The following is a 21,506-nucleotide window of genomic DNA, read 5'->3' as shown; positions in this document are numbered from 1 at the left end:
CGCCCTTCTCTGCTCACCCCCACCCCCTGCCCATGTTTGCTCACTCCGAGAAGGAGGATGTTTTGCTTTTTTAAATGAGCCTGAACCCCAATTAGTTTCCCAGTAACTTGATACTCATTGGCGGCGACCGTGGTTTCTCCTCTAGCGTTGTTATTGATTTGGTCAGAAGTAATTAAGGAGATAATTCTTACTCAGTTACATTTCCCTGAATTTCCTGAGGTTGCTAGCTCTGCTCCCTGTCTGTATTTTCTTTTCAAAATTAATTTTGTCTTGACTCCGAAATGAGAACGGATATGACGGGCTTGTTGTGTTGATTTTCATGAGAACAAAGTGGGGCTCTGTATTTTAATTCCACCTAGGGCTCCCACATTCTTTTAAGTTAGATTTTTTTGAAATTCTTATTTTTTTTAGGCCGTGCTGCGTGGCATATGGGATCTTAGTTCCCTGACCAGGGATTGAACCTGAGTCCCTTGCATTGGGAGCACAGAGTCTTAACCACTGGACCACCAGGGAAGTCCCCTTACATAATGTTTTTAAGCTAATATACACAAGTTAAAAAGAAAAAGTAGCACGGAAAGGCTTTTACCAAAGCGGAACCCATTTTCCTGGCCCACACATCACTCTCGATGCCATTCCCCAGGCAGCCTCTTCTAACACTTATTTCCAGGGATCCGCACCTCCAAGTTATTTAAGTTTTATTTGTATTTCTCAGTTAATACATTTAAGGCTGTGATGATATTCTATGAAAGATGAGGATCTAGTTTCTTTGTAGCCCTGTGTGCTCACTGCCCACTTCCGAATCCCATCCCCTGGAGGACAGTCCTACTTTTATAGTTCCGGTACTGGTTAATTTTATATCTTTTTAAAGTATGTTATCAGGTCAGTGAATCTATTCCATATGATGCTGTCATGATAGACACATGACTTTAGACATCCGTGCAAGCTCGTGGACTACACAGCAGGAGCAAATCCTAATGTGAAATGGGCTGTGGGTGATGATATAATCACTGTAGGTTCCTCACTTGTAAGGCATGCACTGCTCTGGTGGGGATGTTGTTAATGGTGGAGAATGTGGACGTGTTGGCCTGGTGTGGGGAGGTGGTAGTGAGAGGTCTGCTCAGTTTTGCTGTGAACTTAAAACTGTTGTTTAAAAATTACCTTTAAGAGCAACTGTTACACTTGTAACATAGCCCTGTTCACCCTGAAGAATGGAAGAAGAAAAGACTAACTCCCCGTTGGGGCCCCTCCTGTCTTTTACGGCTCTTGTGCTACTGTCGAGATTGATAACACCTACGTTCTCTTCAGGACTGGTAATTCCGTTTTCCAGGCTTTGTCTGTGAGCTGAGTCTAAAAGTTGAAACTCAGCAAACGTTACAGTTCCGTTTTCACCCACTCACTCAACCAAGAAACCTCTCTGTCCTAGCCATGGTGCCAGAGACCAAAGATGCCACCTGACAAGTTCACACACACTCCCTGCACAAACTGCAAGGCTGGAATTTAGAGGAGGAGAGAGGAAACATACAATTTACAGTGTAAGCATATTAACTGCTTAAATCAGTGGTTTTTAACTTTATGGTCAAAACGCAAATATGAAACCTAACAAGAAGGTAAGCTGAGTATATAGCTAATATCTTAACTAGGATCTGCTTGGCTGTCTTTGTGAGCATAGGCAGAATCTCAGCCATCTGCCCCGTCCACTGATCCTCAGGCTGAAGCCACAGCTCTAGAGCGTTCTACACACTGAGGACTGAGAGGTGGTGAGAGGCGTCGCAGCTGCAGTTCTGTTTCACGGTTGTAAAGCTCCTTCCCCACCAGGGAACCTGTGCAGCATCGGATGCACTTGTCCAGGACACACTGCTGTGAAATAACACTCAGAGGACAGCTGGGGACAAACATCTGCTCATCGTGAGAGGTGCCAGATCCATCTTGACTGTGGCCCAGCCCAGGGCACCTGGGGGCAGTCTCTGGGGCCATGGAGGGGAATATTCTGACTACCCTTGACGCGACAGTCCCATCCAGGTGGGTGCGTGTGCTTACTGAAGTATGAAATCTGTCTGGAAGGATACAGAAGAACTTGATAACCCTAGTCATCTCCAGAGAGGGAAATGAATGTCTGGAGGACAAGGTGGAAATAATACTTTTTAACTACACACCCTCTTGTATGTTTAAAAATCATTTGAAAATATTACCTATTCAAAAAAAAAACTAAAATAAAAAATGAAGTGAAATGAAGTAAAACTCAAGGCTTCATTTTCAGCTCATAGTGAGGACCCTCATCTCTAAGCTTATGTTGCTAAAGTGGCTTCTCGTGGTTCCTCAGCAGCATTAAAGCTTTAGGAGTCTTTCCTCCAGCTTGGGGATGACACGAGAGCCCTCATCAGCATCACACTCTGCTTTTCAGTTTCTCATGGTTCCTTCTGCTTGAGAACACTTTCTGTGTTCAGTTCAGTCTGAAACTGGGGTAATAATCTCCGTCACCACCCCCAAGCTGTGTTTGGTGCTTTCATTTGTCACATGGCGGTTGAATTGCCTGTTTGATACAAGTCTCCCCACTAGACCATGAACTCCTTGAGGGCAGGGATGGTGTCTCACCCTAAGTCATGTCCCCAGCTGGTTTCTGACTCCCAGGAGGTATTTAAGAAATAGCTGGGCTACTCTTGCCCCTCACCCAGCCTCCTTAATGTGGTTCGTGTACCTTGGAATTGAAAAGCACCCTGTGGGCAGCACTATGGATTCATACCATAGCAGCCCTGGAGTCACACAAAGCCTCTTCCCGTGGGGAGAGGTCCCAACCAAGCTCTTCTGCATCTTGGCTGTTTTCTCTTTCAGCACTGGCTTAGATACTCTGCTTCTGCTTCTTAAATGGAAGGTGAGCAGATATTAACCAATGGAAGGCTGGGTTTCCTTGGACCTTCAGGGAGTTTGCCCAGATTTTGCAAAAAATGTTGATGTCATCTCCCAAGTTAAGAAAAAGAACTGAAGCTACATGGGGACTTAATCCCCTCCCCCCACCCAACCCATATGCCCACCTGGGTATTGACAACATGAGAGAGATTTTTTTTGGGTCACTACTTGTTTCTTTTCTCTGAAATGAATTGCCAAGGAATTTGTTTCATTTTCTAGAAAGGAAGTAAGTTGTGTGATCAGCAATACAGAGAGCCCCGTGATTAACTGGATTGCAGATTCTCACTCGTGTAGCCAAAAGCCAGTCTTTGTACCCCTGTACTGAATTCAGAAACAGAGTTTAGGGTGAAGTAGCCTTCTGTGGCCCCCTCTGCCTGGCAAAGCAATAAAGCTACTCTTTGCTGCTGCTGCTGCTGCTAAGTCACTTCAGTCATGTCCGACTCTGTGGGGTCGCACAGAGTCGGATACGACTGAAGTGACTTAGCAGCAGCAGCAGCAGCAAAGAGTAGCTTTATTGCTTTGCCAGGCAGAGGGGGCCACAGAAGGCTAATGCCCTCAAAACTGTGTGTCCAACCCAGAGAGCATAGTGAGGAGTTTTATAGTAATGGTTCAAAGAGGACAGTGTGATCAGTTCATGGACATTCTTCTGATTGGTTGGTGTTGAGGTTTCTGGGAGTCAGCATCATCAACCTTTTGGTTCCAACAGGTCTGGGGTCTGCATACTTCCGGGCAGTTTGCATTTAACTTCTTCCACCTGGTGGGGGTTTCCATATCTGCCAAACAGCTCAAAGCTATTGTTACATGGATCCCTTGAGGGGGGAACCAGGACCCTGCCCTAAGGCTGCACTATTGTTTCCTGATTGTTTCTCTCTCTCCTCCCTGATTAGCCGCTGTTTGAACTGGCCACTGTCACTCAGGGAAGGTCATGGAGGCAAATGAAACCTATTTCCTGTAATCAAGAAACCAGGGATAAAAAAGACTTGTGCCCAGGAGCCCCACAGGGTCTTGCTTGGTTTCACTCCTACCAGCTGGGTGACCTCATACAGGTTATTTAATCTGGTTTCAGTTTCCTCACCCATAACATGGGGATAATAATAGTTACAGCCCTTAACTTTTGGAGTGGTTGTGAAGATTTAATGTGAAAACATATGTAAAGCGCCTGGTAAAGGAATGGCAGTCATGTATGACGCTAATTTTCCTTCCTGGGACCACGGCAGACATTGCTGATCAACCACAGAACTCCTTTCTGAAGAGATCCAACTGCAGGGAGCTACAGGCAGCCACTGCTTCTAATGGGTAGATTGAAGCTAGCATTCAACTTGGAGCCCGTTTGCCATCTCTGGCCTAGTATGTTTCCAGACATTTGGGAGGTGCTGAAAATTTAGGCACTGTTATCATTATTAAACAGAAGCACCTTTGGCAAGGTGGCTGTTACATCCTGGGGCCCCTTGCCTGAGTCTCCTTCAGGAGGTTGAGTGGCAGACTGTCATATGCATTCCCATTGGCTACTAATGCCCAGCAGCTAGCCTGCTGGCCCCTCCTATTTAGTCTTTCAAAAGAGTTTATGAGATTAATGTATTTAATTTTTAAAGAATTTTTTTTTAACTGGGTGGATAGCACATTTGCTGCTAGCAGTCCAGCTCAATCCCAGGACTGATGGGCACTCACTGACGGTGGCCTCCAATTTCCATTTCTATCAAGCAAGAGCAGAGAGGCAGAGAAAGACAGATTAGGAGGAACCAGGACTTGATTGCAAGCTATGGCATCTAGCGCCACCTACTGTTATATCCCTGCCTTGCTACCATTGCCAACTGCGTTGAAGTTGATAGCCTTACTCTGCCCTTAATGAGTAAATGGGAATATTTTCATAATCTCACTCAAATTACATTTTTTCATTTATAACCTAATTTTGTAAAAATTCCAGATCCTCATGATGTCATGCAATGATAGTAACATTTCCTTGGCATGTTTGGTTCCAAAGACCTATATACCAAATATGTCTTTTAGTCCCCTCATGTCTTTTGAATAAAGACCCAGCAGGTGCTTGCCAGGTGAGAGCCCTGGTACCTGGAGGGAGTGACTTGCCTGGGGTCACCCAGCTGAGGGGCAAGGACTTGGGGCTCTGAATTCACATGCTATTATTCTCCACCTCTCTTCTCCCCCCAGGGCCACTTTGGGACCACCTAGCTCAACACCTGCCAGGCCGCTCAAAGCACAGTTTGCATTCCCACAGTGCTCATGCATAATGTGGATCCTGCTGGCTGATTCACAAAAGAGAGGAAGGGGAAGGCTGTATTGAGCCCCATGGGAAAAAAGCCAGTGAACCGGGTTCTTTATACTTTTGTGCTTTTTTCTGAATGTCAGTTGTGCCCACCCCCACCCCAAGGCTCCCTCCTCACCCTCTGTAACACGTCACTCTGCCTCCATTAATTGGAGCGTTTATCCCCTCTGTGTGCTTCTCCAGAACCATCTTCACACTCGGCTTCCTTCTCAAGGAGACTGGATGCATTAGTCAGAGTTCTTCAGAGAAGGAGAACTAATGGGATCCATTTAGGTATAGATCCGGATTTGTTGTTGTTGTTCAGTTGCCAAGTCATGTCCGACTCTTTGAGACCGCACAGGCTGCAGCACGCCTGGCTTCCCTGTCCCTCACCATCTCCCACTGTTTGCCCAGGTTCACGTCCACTGAGATGGTGATGCTGTCTAGCCATCTCATCCTTCTCCTTCTGCCTCTGTCTTTCTACAGATATTTATTATAAGGAATTAGTTCATGGACTCATGGGGACTGATAAGTCCCAATACCTGCTTTTGGCAAACTGGAGACCCAGGAGAGCTGTTAGTGGAGCTCCAAAGGCCTAAGAACCAAGAGAGCTGGTGGTGTAAGTTCTAGATCAAAAGCTTCCAAACTCAAGACCCAGGAAGGGCTGACATTTCAGTTTGAGTCCAAAGGCAGAAAAAAACTGATGTCCCAGCTGGAAGGCAGTCAGACTAAAGGAATTTCTTCTTATTGGGGATGGTCTACCTTTTATTCTGTGCAGTCCTTCAAATGATTAGATGAGGCTCACCCTCATTAGGGAGGGTAGTCTGCTCTACTCTGTCTGTCAGGTTAAATCTTAAACTCATCCAACAACATCCTTACATAAAAACCCAGAGTAACGTTTGTCCAAATGGCTGAGCAGTCCACGGCCCCGTCAAGTCGACACACAAAATGCACCATCACACCAGGCGTCTGATCTTGGCTCTGCCAGCTGACAAGCTGTGTGAGTGTGAGTGATTGCCTCTCTGCTTCTGTTTCCCTTTCTGTACAATGGGAGGCACTTCAAGGACCCCCCACAGCTTTCACACCAAGACCAGGTCAATCCAGCAGTCCCCAGTCAGTGAGTCGTTTCTGCCCTACGCTTGGACTCCTGCCATGGGCCAGCTTTGCTCTGGAGCTCACGTAGCACCGGCTGAGACTTCAGCAGGTCCCCATCGTGGGCTGAGACTCTCTCTGCCCAATCCGGCTCACTCCTTTTCTCTTTCTCACCCTCAGTAAGACTCTTGTGCTTCTGTCTCAGTGCCCACTTCCCAGAGGGCCCAGCTGATGTAGATGTTAATATTTTTAAGGAGTTCAGGTCATTTACTCTGCAGAATGACTATACAGCAAGGTGACTGCAGGTAATAATATTGTATTATATATTTGAAAGTTGTGAAGGGAGTCCATCTTAAAAGTCCTCATCACACAAAAAAAATTTCTGTAACCATATAAGGTGATGGATGTCAACTAGACTTATTGTGGTGGATTTATCTTGTGGTGGATTTTTTGTGGTGTACTATACAAATATCAAATCATTATGTTGTACACCTGAAACAATGTTATATGTCAATGATACCTCAAAAATAACAAATGCTGTCTAAAGGAGGCACCCTGCCTTCAGTGAAGAGAGTCTCTGAAGAATTCAGGAGCTCATTTCATATTTCAGTTGCAAGGTCTACATCTGGATGCGGTCACTAGTTCAGGGTTATCCATACATTGTAAGTGGGTACCTGCCTTATACCCTTATGGCAAAGAAGTTTACTCTCCCCAAAGGAAAGCATCTATCACCATCATAAAACCACCAAAAGCTTAAATATCAGTATGCAAGCTGAGTTCTCTGGACTCATGTGTACACTCTCCCCATGGACCCTACCCACTCTCTGCTTGCTTTGTTCTTTATACCTTGTCCATAACGAGTCTGCAGTTGGCTGAACATCTTGCGTGTTCCTCAGTGTTCTCTTTTCCAGCCGTCTCCCTTTCCCCCACCCGCCTCACCACTTGACAGAGCATCTCCAGCTGTTCCCCTGACGTCTGTATCAACCCAAGTACATTTAGCAGGAATTCATTTCCATCTTAATCTGATTCAAGGAAGTGGATCATATTTTAAGAACTAACGAAGATGGGTTTAGAACATTCTTTCATAAAAGACAAGAGAACAACAGACATTTCAAAGATTGCCTCTATGGCCTTGACCTTCAACCAATCATTCTGATCTTCTGCCGTATAAAAATTCTTATGACAACATCTAACAAAGCTCAATGGGCCAGCTTTGGAGGCAGCATCCATAAATTAATAGCTGTCACTGCTATCCCTTGTCTAGCCCCTGCCATGCAAAATTGGGAGCAGGGTAAAGTAGTGCTTAAGAACACATGCTTTTCAACAACAAACAGCAACAACAAAACCCAATTAAGAACTAGACAGAGGATCTGAACAGACATTTTTTAACGAAGATGTATCCCGATGGTCAACAGATACATGGAAAGATGTTTGGCATCTCTATAATCATCAGGGAAATGCAAATCAAAGTCACAGTGAGATATCACATCACACCTGTTAGATTGGTTACTATCTAAAAGACAAGAATTGGAGAATGTGGAGGAAAGGGAAACCTTGTATACTGTTGATGGGACTGTAAATTGGTGCAGCCACTCTGGAAAATGGTATGGGGATTCCTAAAAACTTAAGAATAGAACTGCCATATGAGACCTAAACGTTCGACTTCAATAGTCAAGATATGAAAACAATCTAAGTGGCCATTAATGGGTGAATAAATAAAAAAGATGTGGGGGGGTGTTGGGGGGGTGTAATACTTCTCAGTCATAAAAAGAATGAAATCCAGCCATTTGTCACAACATGGATGAGCCTTAAAGGTGCTATGCTAAGTGAAATAAATCAGACAGAGAAAGACAAATATTGTATGATTTCACTCATATGTGGAATCAAAAATCAATAAATGAAACAAAAACAAATGCACAGATAAAGAGAACAGATTAGTGGTTACCAGAAGGGAAGGTGGTTGGGGAGGTGAGTGACCGGTGATGGCGGTCACCTGTTTGGTGATGGATGGTTTTAGACTTGGCAGTATCACTTTGTAGTGTGTACAGATGTCAAATTATAATGCTGTACTTATACATTCAAAGAGAGAGACGACAACAGAAACCGAAAACAAGACACGTGCTTTGATGTCACTTGAACTGATTTCAGTGCCTGACTTTGCCATTTAATAGGCTGTTGTTTTCTCCCTTCGAAGCCTCAATTTGCTCTTCTATAAAATGGGAAGAATAGTAATGAGGCAAGGACTAAGTGGAATCGTGTATTTCAAAGAAGAACACACTTAGGCTCATGTTTGGCACGTAGGTGAATGGTAATGTCTTTGGTAGACAGCATTAGGTCCTCTTCACAGATGAGGAACAAACTCAGGGCAGGTGTGTGACTTGCCCAGTTACCCAACTGTGAAGTGACAGAATCAGGACCCCAACCTGGGCCTTTTGGACAACAAAGATCTTTCCATGCATTCCTACCACCTCCACTTGTCAGCTATCAGGTTAAGCCAAATCATTTCCAAATGCTACTATTTAAAACAATCCCAGTGCATGAGTATTAAATGTGTGTGTGTGTGCATGCCCTAAGTCACTTTAGCCATGTCCAACTCTGCTACGCTATGGACCGTAGCCTGCCAGGCTTCTCTGTCCATGGGATTCTCCAGGCAAGATTACTAGAGTGGGTTGCCATTTCCTCCTCCAGGGTATCTTTCTAACCCAGGGATCAAACCCATGTCTCCTGCATCTCCTGCATTTCAGGCAGATTCTTTTCCACTGAGCCACAGGGTAATAAGCCCCTAAATGTGAATGTACCTGCCGCAAAACCATCCCTACCTCAGGCTCCACTATGGGTCTATACAAGTGTATCATCTTTCAGCCTGACACATTACAGGGTGCCAGTCCTGCCCCCAAAGACCCATATATAGATGAGAGGTAGGACACGTGATATAGAAGGGGAAGGGCAGAGATTCACCTTGGTTTTCCAGGCAACAGAGAATGGAGGCACCACCCACACTCTGCAAAGCAGTGGAAGAACTGAAGGATCTTAAGACGATCTTCCCTTGGCACACCCAGGGGAAGCAAAGACAAAATGAAGTCTCCCAGGATAGCTTTTATGAAAGTCAGCTAGGGATAGTCACAGAAAGTGAAACGAAGGACATCCAAAGACATGGCGGTAGGATTGTACTTGGCTTTTATTTTCTCCTTTTTTTTTTTTTAATCTTTCCCTAGTATCTGTTAGTTCATTTCTTAACCAGATGATAATCTAAAACATAGAGTTGTATTGCAAACGTGCTACCTCAGTAAGGAGACACCTTAATCAGTGTCTGTAGGGAGGAAATACTTAGCCTGTTTTTCAGCAGGAAGGATCTAAAGGGTGTGGTACACAGAACAAAGGAGTTTTGATGCAAGCAGAGCTGGTCTCTGAGATCTGGAATATACAGTACTTCCTGGGGAAAGAAACTGGGAAAAGTTGGAGAGTTCTGCGTTTTCTCAAAAGGTGGGTTTTGATGATGATCTTGAGAGGGGCAAGAATGATCCTAATTCTGGATATGCATCTTAGCCACAGGAAATTCTGGGGGTGTCAGGCTTAGAATCAAAAAAGATAAGGGATGTACAAAGTTATTATCTGCAAAGGGGTCCTCGATTAAAGGGAAAACCAGCTTTATAGTCCAAAAATAATTGATCAGCACCTGGAGCCAAGGCATTTGTATAAGCTATAACATAACCATTGGTGGGAGGTGGGAGGAGTCATTTTCATTTCCTACTCCCCGTGGAAGACTGATCCTTGCAAACTACATTTCCCAGGCACCCTTGCCAGCTGGCTTCCCTGTAGGTTTAGCCGGTAGGAGGTGGAGCAGGAAACTGAAGGGAGGGAGAAAGGGAGAGAGAGGAGGAGGCAGGCTGCAGTATTTCTCCCCACCTCTCACGGCTTCTGGTGGCACCTCCAGCTGAAAATACTTCTCTTCCACAAGTCCAGATTCTGGCAAGTGGCCCAATTCTAGAGCTTCTGAAGGCTACATTTTCCCTTAGTCCATCTAGCACCGGAAGTGGTGGAAGTTTCATTTTGCTAATCTCTGTTCTGTTAAGTCGCTCAGTCGTGTCCGACTCTTTGCGACCCCGTGGACTGTAGCCTACCAGGCTTCTCCGTCCATGGGATTCTCCAGGCAAGAATACTGGAGTGGGTTACCGTTTCCTTCTCCAGGGGATCTTCCCGACCCAGGGATCGAACCCCGGTCTCCTGCATTGGAGGCAGTTAACCTCTGAGCCACCAGGGAAGCCCTAGCTGATGCTAAAGCTGAAACTCCAATACTTTGGCCACCTCATGCGATGAGTTGACTCACTGGAAAAGACTCTGATGCTGGGAAAGGTTGGGGGCGGGAGGAGACGGGGACGACAGAGAATGAGATGGCTGGATGGCATCACCAAATCTGTGGACATGAGTTTGAGTGAACTCCGGGAGTTGGTGATGGACAGGGAGGCCTGGCATGCTGTGATTCATGGGGTCGCAGAGAGTCGGACACGACTGAGCGACTGAACTGAACTGAGCATGACTTATCTTCCCTAATTTGGCTTTTCAGCTCTTCTGACACCTTTGTAACTGCTCCCCTATATTACAGTCCCTGTCTTGAACTGTCTAGCATGATTTCCTGCCTCTACTCCTGCCTGATACTGTGTATTAAAAAATACTTTAAATTTTTTTTTTTTTCAACTATAGTTTATTTACATAGGGGCTTCCCTGGTGGCTCAGCAGTGAACAATCTGCCTGCAATGTAGGAGATACAGGAGACACAGGTTTGATCCCTGGATCAGGAGGATCCCATGGAGGAAGGAATGGCAACCCACTCCAGTATTCTTGCCAGGAAAATCCCATGGACAGAGGAGCCTGATGGGCTACAGTCCATGGGGTCTCACAGAGTCAGACACGACTTAGAAAATGAACGCACTGAACATGGTTCATTTTCAGTGTTGTGTTAGTTTCTGCTCTACAGCAAAGTGAATCAGTTTATATATATATATATTTACTCCAGGGGATCTTCCCAACCCAGGGATCGAACCCAGGTCTCCCGCATTGTAGGCAGACGCTTTACTGTCTGAGTTACCCACACACGCACACGCGCGCGCACACACACACACACACTATTTTTTTAGCTTCCTTTTCATAGTGGTCATTACAGAGCATTGAGTAGAGTTCCCTGTACTGTACAATCCGTTCCGTTCTGTTCAGTCTCTCAGTCATGTCTGACTCTTTGCGACCCCGTGGACTGTAGCCTACCAGGCTTCTCCGTCCATGGGATTCTCCAGGCAAGAATACTGGAGTGGGTTACCATTTCCTTCTCCAGGGGATCTTCCCGACCCAGGGATTGAACCTGGATCTCCCACATTGGAGGCAGACGCTTTAACCTCTGAGCCACCAGGGAAGCCCTGCTGCTGCTGAGTCACTTCAGTCGTGTCTGACTCTGTGTGACCCCATAGATGGAAGCCCACCAGGCTCCCCCGTCCCTGGGATTCTCCAGGCAAGAACACTGGAGTGGGTTGCCATTTCCTTCTCCAATGTGTGAAAGGGAAAAGTGAAAGTAAAGTCTCTCAGTCGTGTCCGACCCCTAGCGACCCCACGGACTGCAGCCTACCAGGCTCCTCCATCCATGGGATTTTCTAGGCAAGAGTACTGGAGTGGCTTGCCATTGCCTTCTCCGAGGGAAGCCCTAGGCCCTTATTAATTATCTGTTTTATATATAGCAGTGTGTATATTGTATATGTTAATCTCAATCTTCTAGTTTATCCCCCAACCAGTAACCATAAGTTTGTTTTCTGTTAATACATCTGTAACTCTATTTCTATTTTGTAGATAAGTTCATTTGTGCCCAAAATAGACTTAAATCACATCATTCCAGGCTCTTAGATTACTTGTTTAAAACAACATTAAAAGCTTACATTTTGCTTATTTTGATAGTCAGAATTGCTTTACAAATAAGAACATCGCTATTATTTTATCATTAGATAGTTGGTATAAGTAAACTATTTTAGAATCAGGAAAAAATGTAACCAAAATAAAAATTATTATTTATCTATAATTGAAGCAGTCTAAGATAATATCCCTTTTAACAATATGTTTACTTCCATGGGCTTCACTGGTGGCTCAGATGGTAAAGAGACCTTCTGCCAATGCAAGAGACCCGGGTTCCATCCCTGGTTTGGAAGATCCCCTGGAGAAAGGAATGGCAACCCACTCCAGTATTCTTACATGGATAATTCCCATGGACAGAGGAACCTAGCAGACTACAGCCCATAGGGTCACAAAGAGTCAGACATGACTCAGCGACTTAACACTTACTACCTGCTTATACCTTGCCATGTATCAATATTTTAAATCATAGTTTATATCAATTTATATATTTTTTCAGGAATTTCTATAGATTTTTATGAATGTAAACCTTAAAATTCTCTATGATGTAAGCTTTTAAGCTCTTTGTATTTGTAACATTCATTTTTCCCTTGAAATTATACTCCCTTCCACATCAGTTGAGTACGCATCTCAGCAACATTAAACAGTAACACCAGATTCAGATCATCATACACCATTGTCTGGCTCGACCACAATTTATTCGCCCAGTGCCTGTTGCTGGACATTTAAATGTTTTTCACTATTACTCACACTGCTGTGGTAGACATCCTCATGGATAAATCTTTTTTTATCCTTGCTGCATAATTTTCTTGGATAGAAGCAGATTTTCTGGAGCAAAAGAATATGTAGTTTTAAGACTTGCCATTCCATATGGTGAAATGGCCCTCTGGAAAGATTGTGGAGACGGCAGTTCTTGGATGCTTTGTGAACTCCTCATGTGCTCACATCAAAGTGTGTGTATAAATATCCTGACAGCCAGCACTCCCTCATTCAAGGCCAGTTATTACCAGTGGCTTATTCCACTTGTAATTAAACAGTTGTCACAATAAAAATGGTCTCCTAAGAATCCACTGAAATACTGCACTAATTTCAGCACTTGTGGAGCGAATCTTCTCCCGCTCAAGCCAAGGACATAGTTTGGTTTTGTGGCTGTAAATTGCCCAGCACCAACCCCAGTCTATATAAACTCAGTCTTTTACAGTGGTGTGAATTCCTGGTGCACAGGCAACTGTCGTTAGGTGAGATTTCAGGGAAAATACTTGAAATTCGGACAGTTACCATAGTTCCTTCATGAAGTGGGTGGAACCTGGGATGTTTAGGAGAGTAAAGGGTACACAGCTGGCCCCAGGAAGCATTTCGGTCGTAGATTTTCAGATGATGGCAAGGAAATCTGGATGTGTTCATTTTGTCTTTGTTCATAAATGTGTTCTAATCATAACATCTGTGATGAACGTTGCTTTGGTTCTGAAAGAAGGAATTAATTGGGTGCTCATAAAAGCGGGGTGGATTAGAAAAAGGCAACCCTGATTTCAAATGTTTGATCTCAAAGTAGGGTCAAATCTCATTGCTTTCACTGAAAAATGCACCAGAATAGGGATCATCTGATCTTAATTTTCTAGAGAAGCAAGAGAGCTGGTCGAAACAATTATTGATCTGTTGCTGCCGTGACACATCTAAGGGAGGAAGCTGTTTCATAAATGTCGTGGTCGTGAGGGAAAGAAAAGCCAACTCAAACTGGCTGAAATAATAAAGGAAATGTTCGTGAAAAGCTCAGGTTCTCGTGAAGGTTGGTCAACTCAACAAGGTGCCATGGAACAGGTTTTTCTTTGACTCTCCTGTCTGCTCGTCCCCACATCATCTTCAGCTGGAGGGCGGCTCCCTCAGGGGCACAAAATGGCTGCCAACAACCCCCACAGGTATCGGCTTCTCTGTCCATAGTCCCTGAGGAAATAGAACTTCTCTGCCTGTGGTTCCTTAGACTTAGGAATCATGCTTCTTAGAAACTTGTAACTCATTAGTCCAAACTGGGTCACATGACCACCCCTCAGCCAGTCACCGTGATGTGAGGTGGTGGACTCTGTGCTGTCTGGCTTCAGCCATTTAGGACCACCCCTGTTGCTGAGTTTTTTCCGAGGCACAAGTGCTCCGTGGGAGAGGGGCAGGAAGTGTTAGCAGGCACACCCATATCAAGAGGAGAGAAGGGATACCAGGAGTGTGAGAAAAACCAATGTCCATTATTTAGAAATTTTAAGAAGAACTCCTGGGAATTCTTACAGGCCTCCTTGGAAGTCTACCTCTGCACCCACTTCACCATCCCTCAATATGTAAAACTGATAGATTTGCCATCAGTTTTCAGCCAAGGGATAGAAACACCCTGGTGTATTGGGATAAGCTTGATATATTACCCATATTACCTATAAGTTGTTGCTAATGATAACTAGAGAGATAAAGTTTATAAATGACTTCATTGTTTCATGTCTAGCAGAACTTATTCAAGGCTGTCTCAGATACTTTTTTGTATCCTCTATGCTTAATTTGGGCTTCCCAGGTGGTGCCAGTGGTAAAGAATCTTCCTGCCAATGCAGGAGACACAAGAGACATGGGTTCAGTCCCTTTTAACAATATGTTATATTTACTTCCCTGGGCTTCCCTGGTGGCTCAGATGGTGAAGATTCATTCTGCCAATGCAAGAGACCCTGGTTCCATCCCTGGGTCAGAAGATCCCCTGGAGAAGGAAATGGCTACCCACTACAGTATTCTTGCCTGGAAATTGGATGAACAGAGGAATCTGGTGGGCTGCAATCCATGGGGTCGCAAAGAGTCGGACAGTACTGAACACACAGGCATGCACGCATGCTGTGTTTAGTGAATAAGAAGGAGTCCCCTGGGACTTACAGTAGATTCTCCACCTCTAATCTGAGATGCCTGGCACAGGACACATGCTAGGTGACCCAGGAGAAAAGTGGTTCAGAATCAGGCAGGCCAGTAACAGTCCCTTTCCTCTACTCTGGACCCCACTCTCCACCTCCTCCACCCCACCAGAAATGTCATTAAATTTTTAAAAAATATTTTATTGGAGTATAATTGTTTTACCATGTACTAGTTTCTGCTTTACAGCAAAGTGAATCAGTTACACAATATACCTGTATCTACTCTTTTCTAGATTCCTTTTCCATACAGGGTATTGAGTAGAGTTTCCTGTACTACACAGTAGGTCCTTATTAGTTATCTATTTTATACATAGCTGTGTGTATATGTCAATCTTAACCTCCAAATCTAACCTCCAATCCTAACCTCCCTCCATCCTATGATAACCATAAATTCGTTTGCTAAATCTGTGATGCTGTTTCTGTTTTGTGAATAACTTCATTTGTACCATTTTTTTAGATTCCACATGTAATCAATAGTGTACGATATCTGTCTTTCTCTGACTTACTTCTCTCAGTATGCAGTCTCTGGGTCCATCCAGATTCATTCAATTTTGATATGGCTCCGTTCCCTGCCTTCTTCATTCCACTCAAAAGGCCCTGAGCAGCAGGCACTACAGCCCAATTTTATTTTTGGAGAAAGTGGGTGATGATGGCTGCTGAAAAAGCCCGTGCCTCCTCCCACGTGTCCACATTACTATGATTTCTGTTAGTGAGTAGCTGACCCATCTTCGCTGTGCCTTCAGAAAGCACTCTCAGTACAGTTCCACCCATCCGCCGTGGTCAAATTTCACTTGCCATTTATTTTTTCTTTAAATCTTTTCCCTTTGTTTATTATATAACTGATTAACATTTACTGCAGAGCAATAGGAAAATCACATAAGCTAAGAGAAAGTAATAAAATCTGCCATAATCCCACCCCAGAGAGAATTACCACATGACAAGGGAGGTTTTTTTTTAATATCTTTTGATATGTGTACATCCAAACAGATCATTTTTCCAAAAACAAAGAATCATGCAATACCTATTACTTTGTAATGAATCTTTCTCAGAGAACTCCTCAGAGCATCTCTACACTTTACATTGTTATGCTGTCATTACATTTAATTGCTGCATAGCATTCTGTCCTTATGAGGCACCATGATTGCTGAACCTGTCTTCTATTGTGAAGTTGTGATTTCCACGAGTTTGCTGTCACAGGAAGCGTCCTAGCAGTTTTGTGGATGAACCTCTGTGCCCGTGCAAGGATAGTCCCACAGGATGCCTGACAGCAGAAGAATCGTTAGACCCAAGGGCATGCCCGCTTTTACAGCATTTAGTATGCACTGATGAATTGCCCTTCAGAAAAGACATTACAGTGTCTTATTCTCCCACCAGTTTCATCTGAAAGCATCCATTTTCTCATAATTTCTTGGCATTTCCTTTAATTAAAAAAGCCTAATATTACAGGAATTAATTTTAAGACATGATAATCAAGTTAATAGTCTTGTTATTGTTCACCACATTGGTGGCTGAGAAAAGTGACTTTTATATTAAAATATAGTTAATTGAACCCTCTTCTTTATATTGACCCAGTATCTACCTTTGAGTAATAAATTTGTCTTGTGAGGTTTCCCCAGTGGCTAAGAAAGGCAAATGAATAGCAAAAAAGGAAAGAAAAACCCATAAACAATTACTTGGATAAGTCACTCATAAAATCCTGCTAGGGGAGCAGTGGGAAGGGTACATTTGCATCTTTATATTGACAAAATTCAGCTGTCTAAATCCACTACCTCTGCCACAACCTAATGTGCCACAATCCACTACCTAAATCCACGACAACGATTATCAATATTCAACTTTTTGTCTGAGTATAATGCTCATAATAGAAGCTTCTGTTTTTCCAAAGCTTGCTGTAAGTCAAAAATTTTGCAACTAATTTGATCATCACAACAACGTAGGAAATAGTCCCCCATTCTTCCACTGAAGAAACTCGACCCAGAGAGGATAGGTAATTTTTCCAAGGTCACACAGGCAGTCACCAGACAGTGAGGATCAGAGCTCAGATTCGTCCATCTCCGCAGCTCTTGCTGTTTCCAGCATGCCCCAGGGCCTCTCTTTGGTGGAGACAAGGATGCTGTGACCCCTGAGGGCCCCTCCAACCTGATCAGACGTCTCACATGAACACACGAGCCTCCTGCAGCCCAGCTCCGGTGCTAACAGTTGTACTAATGCTTTTCCTCTCACTCCTTGACTTCCCTCAGGTCCCAGAAAAGCCAATGAGAAGCATCAGGTATATGGAGAAGGAAATAGTAAACCTCAAGAAAGACCTTAAACGAAGCCGGTGAGTGAGCCCTGCACTGAACGACCCGCAGACAAGCTGATAGGAATGAGCCGATAGGCTGCGGGGTGATGCGTGTGGGCTTTGGCCAAGTCTCAGTGCCCCTCAACCTGAACCATAAGCCAGAGACTGGCAGGAGGGCAGCCCTGTGAGGACTGGGGACAGACCCATTTCTTGGCTGGACTTTGAAGGGAGTACCAGTGTGACTGCACCAGAGTGACCTCCCCATTCTTGCTCAGGCCAGTCCCGTGCCTAGAATTCCCTCTGCTTTCCTTCCAGGGACTGAATCCAACTCGAGAGTCTTCATGTGCTCCAGAAAATTCTTCCCTTTTTACAGCACACCCACAGCATGGTAGCCAAGAGTCAGACGGACTTGGTCTCAAATATGGGCCCAGCTACCTGCCAGCTGGTGACACTGGAGGAGCTACTTAACCTCCTCGAGTCTCTGTTTCCTTAACTGTAGAGTGAATACAATAATATGGGGTTGTTAGAAAGACACGGTGAAATAATACATTGAAATGCCAGAGTCTTGTATACAGTGTCACTCATAGCTTTTTCCACCCCACCAATTCCTTCCTGCATGGTAAAAGTAGTAAAATAAGTAAAGTCACTCAGTCGTGTTCGACTCTTTGCGACCCCATGGACGGTAGCCTACCAGGCTTCTCCGTCTATGGGATTCTCCAGGCAAGAATACTGGAGTGGGTTACCACTTCCTTCTCCAGGGGATCTTCCCAACCCAGGGATCGAACCCGGGTCTCCTGCATTGGAGGCAGACGCTTTTAACCTCTGAGCCACCAGGGAAGCCCTGCATGGTAGCAAGAGCAAACTGAGATCTGGGACCATATTTTATTCATTGCTGTGGAGTGAGGTGGAATTTCCCTCTCCTCACCCTTTAACTCCTTCCTGGGACCTATAACATTCCAAGGTGGGGTTGTACACAGGGCTTTTGGCAGAGCAACTCAAGGCAGGGTAAGAAATAGAGATTCTTTTAACAGAAAACACAGAAGAGACTTGCTAAGCAGGGGGTGCTACAATCAGCGCAGGGTGTTGGCAGTCTGCTTTTCTCACACGTCTCCCACTCTGAGCCAGACCCTGATAAGAACCACCTGGACATGTTTCCTTCCTCACTGCTGTGGTCAGGAAGTCCTTTCTTCACTGCCCACCTAAGTCTCTACCCTGTGTAACAGCACAGCTTTGACTGACTGGGATGACTCAGCCCAAGAAGAGGCAGGAAGGTATGGGCTTTAGAAACTGGGGAGAAGGAAGGGGTGAAGGGGGGATGAATGGATGCATCAAGACGGGGCCCCAGAGAACAGTTCCCCACCAGCGCCTGGAGGGGTGCTGTATCGGCTCTGAGAGGGTCTCTGGACCACCCACTGTCCAGCAGAAATCTAATGTGATCTGTTCATGTAAATTAAAAATTTTCAGTAGCCCACATTGAAAAAAAATTTAAAAGTGGGGGAAAAACCAGGTAAAAGTCATTCTAATAATATATTTAGCCAAATATATCCAAAATATTATCATTCAACATGTAATCAATATAAAAAGGTATTTTTTAAAAGGTATTAATGATGGGAGAGGGCGAGGGTGGGATGATTTGGGAGAATGGCATTGAAACATATGATAATATATGTGAAATGAATCGCCAGTCCAGGTTCAGTGCATGATACAGGATGCTTGGGACTGATGTATTGGGATGAACCAGAGGGATGGGATGGGGAGGGAGGTGGGAGGGGGTTTCAAGATGGGGAACACATGTCCACCCGGGGCAGATTCATGTCAGTATATGGCAAAACCAATACAATAATGTAATTAGCCTCCAATTAAAATAAAGAAATTGAAATAATAAAAGGTATTAATGAGAAATTTATATTCTCTTTTGAACATGTGATGAAAACGGGTGAATGATGAAAATCCACACTGTACAGTTACACTTAGAACATATATTAATTTAGACCCACCACATTTCAAGTGATCAGTAGTTATTATGGACTGAATTGTGTCCACTCAAAATCTGTGTGTTGAAACCCCAACCCTCTACATAATTGCATTTGGAGAGAGGGCCATTGAAAAGGTCAATTCAGTCTCTCAGTCGTGTCTGACTCTTTGTGACCCCATGGACTACAGCACACCAGGCTTCCCTGTCCATCACCAATTCCCAGAGCTTGCTCAAACTCATGTCCATTGAGTCGGTGATGCCATCCAACCCTCTCATCCCCTGTCGTCCCCTTCTCTTCCTGCCTTCAGTCTTTCCCAGATCAGGGTCTTTTCCAGTGAGTCAGTTCTTCACATCAGGTGGCCAAAGTATTGGAGTTTCAGTTTCGGCATCAGTCCTTCTGATGAATATTCAGTATTGATTTCCATTAGGATTGGCTTATTTGATCTCCTTGCAGTTCAAGGGACTCTCAAGAGTGTTCTCCAACACCACAGTTCAAAAGCATCAATTCTTTCGTGCTCATCTTTATTTATAGTCCAGCTCTCACATCCTCTCACATACATGACTACTGGAAAAACCATAGCTTTGACTAGATGGACCTTTGTTGGCAAAGTAATATCTCTGTTTTTTAATATGCTGTCTAGGTTGGTCATTTCTTCCAAGGAACAACCGTCTTCTAATTTCATGGCTGCAGTCACCATCTGCAGTGATTTTGGAGCCCAAAAAAATAAAGTCTGTCACTGTTTCCACTGTTTCCCCATCTATTTGCCATGAAATGATGGGAACGAATGCCATGATCTTAGTTTCTGAATGTTGAGTTTTAAACCAACTTTTTCACTCTCCTCTTTCACTTTCATCAAGAGGCTCTTTAGTTCTTCGCTTTCTACCATAAGGGTGGTGTCATCTGCATATCTCAGGTTATTGATATTTCTCCCAGCAATCTTGATTTCAGCTTGTGCTTCATCCAGTCCAGCATTTCACATGATGTACTCTGCATATAAGTTAAATAAACAGGGTGGCAATATACAGCCTTGACATACTCCTTTCCCAGTTTGGAACTAGTCTGTTGTTCCATATCGAGTTCTAATTGTTGCTTCTTGACCTGCATACAGGTTTCTCAGGAGACAGGTAAAGTGGTCTGGTATTCCCATCTCTTGAAGAATTTTCCACAGTTTGTTGTGATCCACACAGTCAAAGGCTTTGGCGTAGTCAATAAAGCAGACAGAAGTAGATGTTTTTCTGGAACTCTCTTGCTTTTTTGATGATCCAGTGGATGTTGGCAATTTGATCTTAAACAAAGCCAGTGAGTCAGCCCTACACCAGATGACCTGCAGACAAGCTGATCGGGATGAGCTGATAGGCTACGGGGTGATGCGTGTGGGTCTTTGTCCAGTCTCAGTGCCCCTCAGCCTGAACCATAAGCTGGGGGTGGGCAGGAGGGCAGCCCTGGGAAGACTGCGGACAGGCCCATTTCTTGGCTGGACTTTGCAGGGAGTACCTGCATCAGACTGACCCCCCACCATTCTTGCTCAAACCAGTTCCTTTGCCTTTTCTAAATCCAGTTTGAACATCTGGAAGTTCACAGTTCACATACAGTTGAAGCCTGGATTGGAGGATGTTGAGCATACTTTGCTAGCATGTGAGATGAGTGCAATTGTGCAGTAGTTTGAACATTCTTTGGCATTGCCTTTCTTTGGGATTGGAATGAAAACTGACCTTTTCCAGTCCTGTGGCCACTGCTGAGTTTTCCAGAGTTGCTGGCGTATTAAGTGCAGCACTTTAACAGCATCATCTTTTATGATTTGAAAGAGCTCAACTGGAATTCCATCACCTCCACTAGCTTTGTTTGTAGTGATGCTTCCTAAGGCTCACTTGACTTTGCATCCCAGGATGTCTGGCTCTAGGTGAGTGATCACACCATCGTGGTTATCTGGGTCATGAAGCTCTTTTATGTATGGTTCTTCTGTGTATTCTTGTCACCTCTTAATATTTTCTGCTTCTGTTAGGTTCATACCATTTCTGTCCTTTATTGTACCCATCTTAGCATGAAATATTCCCTTGGTATCTCTAATTTTCTTGAAGAGATCTCTATAGTCTTTCGCATTCTATTGAAAATGTAAAGTTAAATGAGGTCAGAAAGGTAGGGCCCTAGTCCAATAGGATTGGTATCCTCATAAG

At 44.3% G+C, this 21,506-nt stretch overlaps 1 protein-coding gene across 1 annotated transcript in view; it reads left to right on the top strand.

Moving 5' to 3' along the window:
* CCDC60 (coiled-coil domain containing 60) overlaps window positions 1-21,506 on the top strand; it is a 175,291-nt gene that overhangs the window by 61,534 nt on the left and 92,251 nt on the right. Inside the window, exon 2 of the mRNA XM_055405510.2 lies at window positions 17,316-17,395. Within this exon, the coding sequence (XP_055261485.1) occupies window positions 17,316-17,395 (80 nt within the window). The remainder of the gene's footprint in view (window positions 1-17,315; window positions 17,396-21,506) is intronic.

This window comes from Moschus berezovskii, chromosome 19 (assembly GCF_049115385.1).
Source record: "Moschus berezovskii isolate FMDL1 chromosome 19, NW_MosBer_1.0, whole genome shotgun sequence".
In the NCBI taxonomy this organism is placed as follows: Eukaryota; Metazoa; Chordata; class Mammalia; order Artiodactyla; family Moschidae; genus Moschus; species Moschus berezovskii.
Note: the sequence above shows the minus strand (reverse complement) of the source record. Positions and strands in the feature narration are given on the sequence as shown.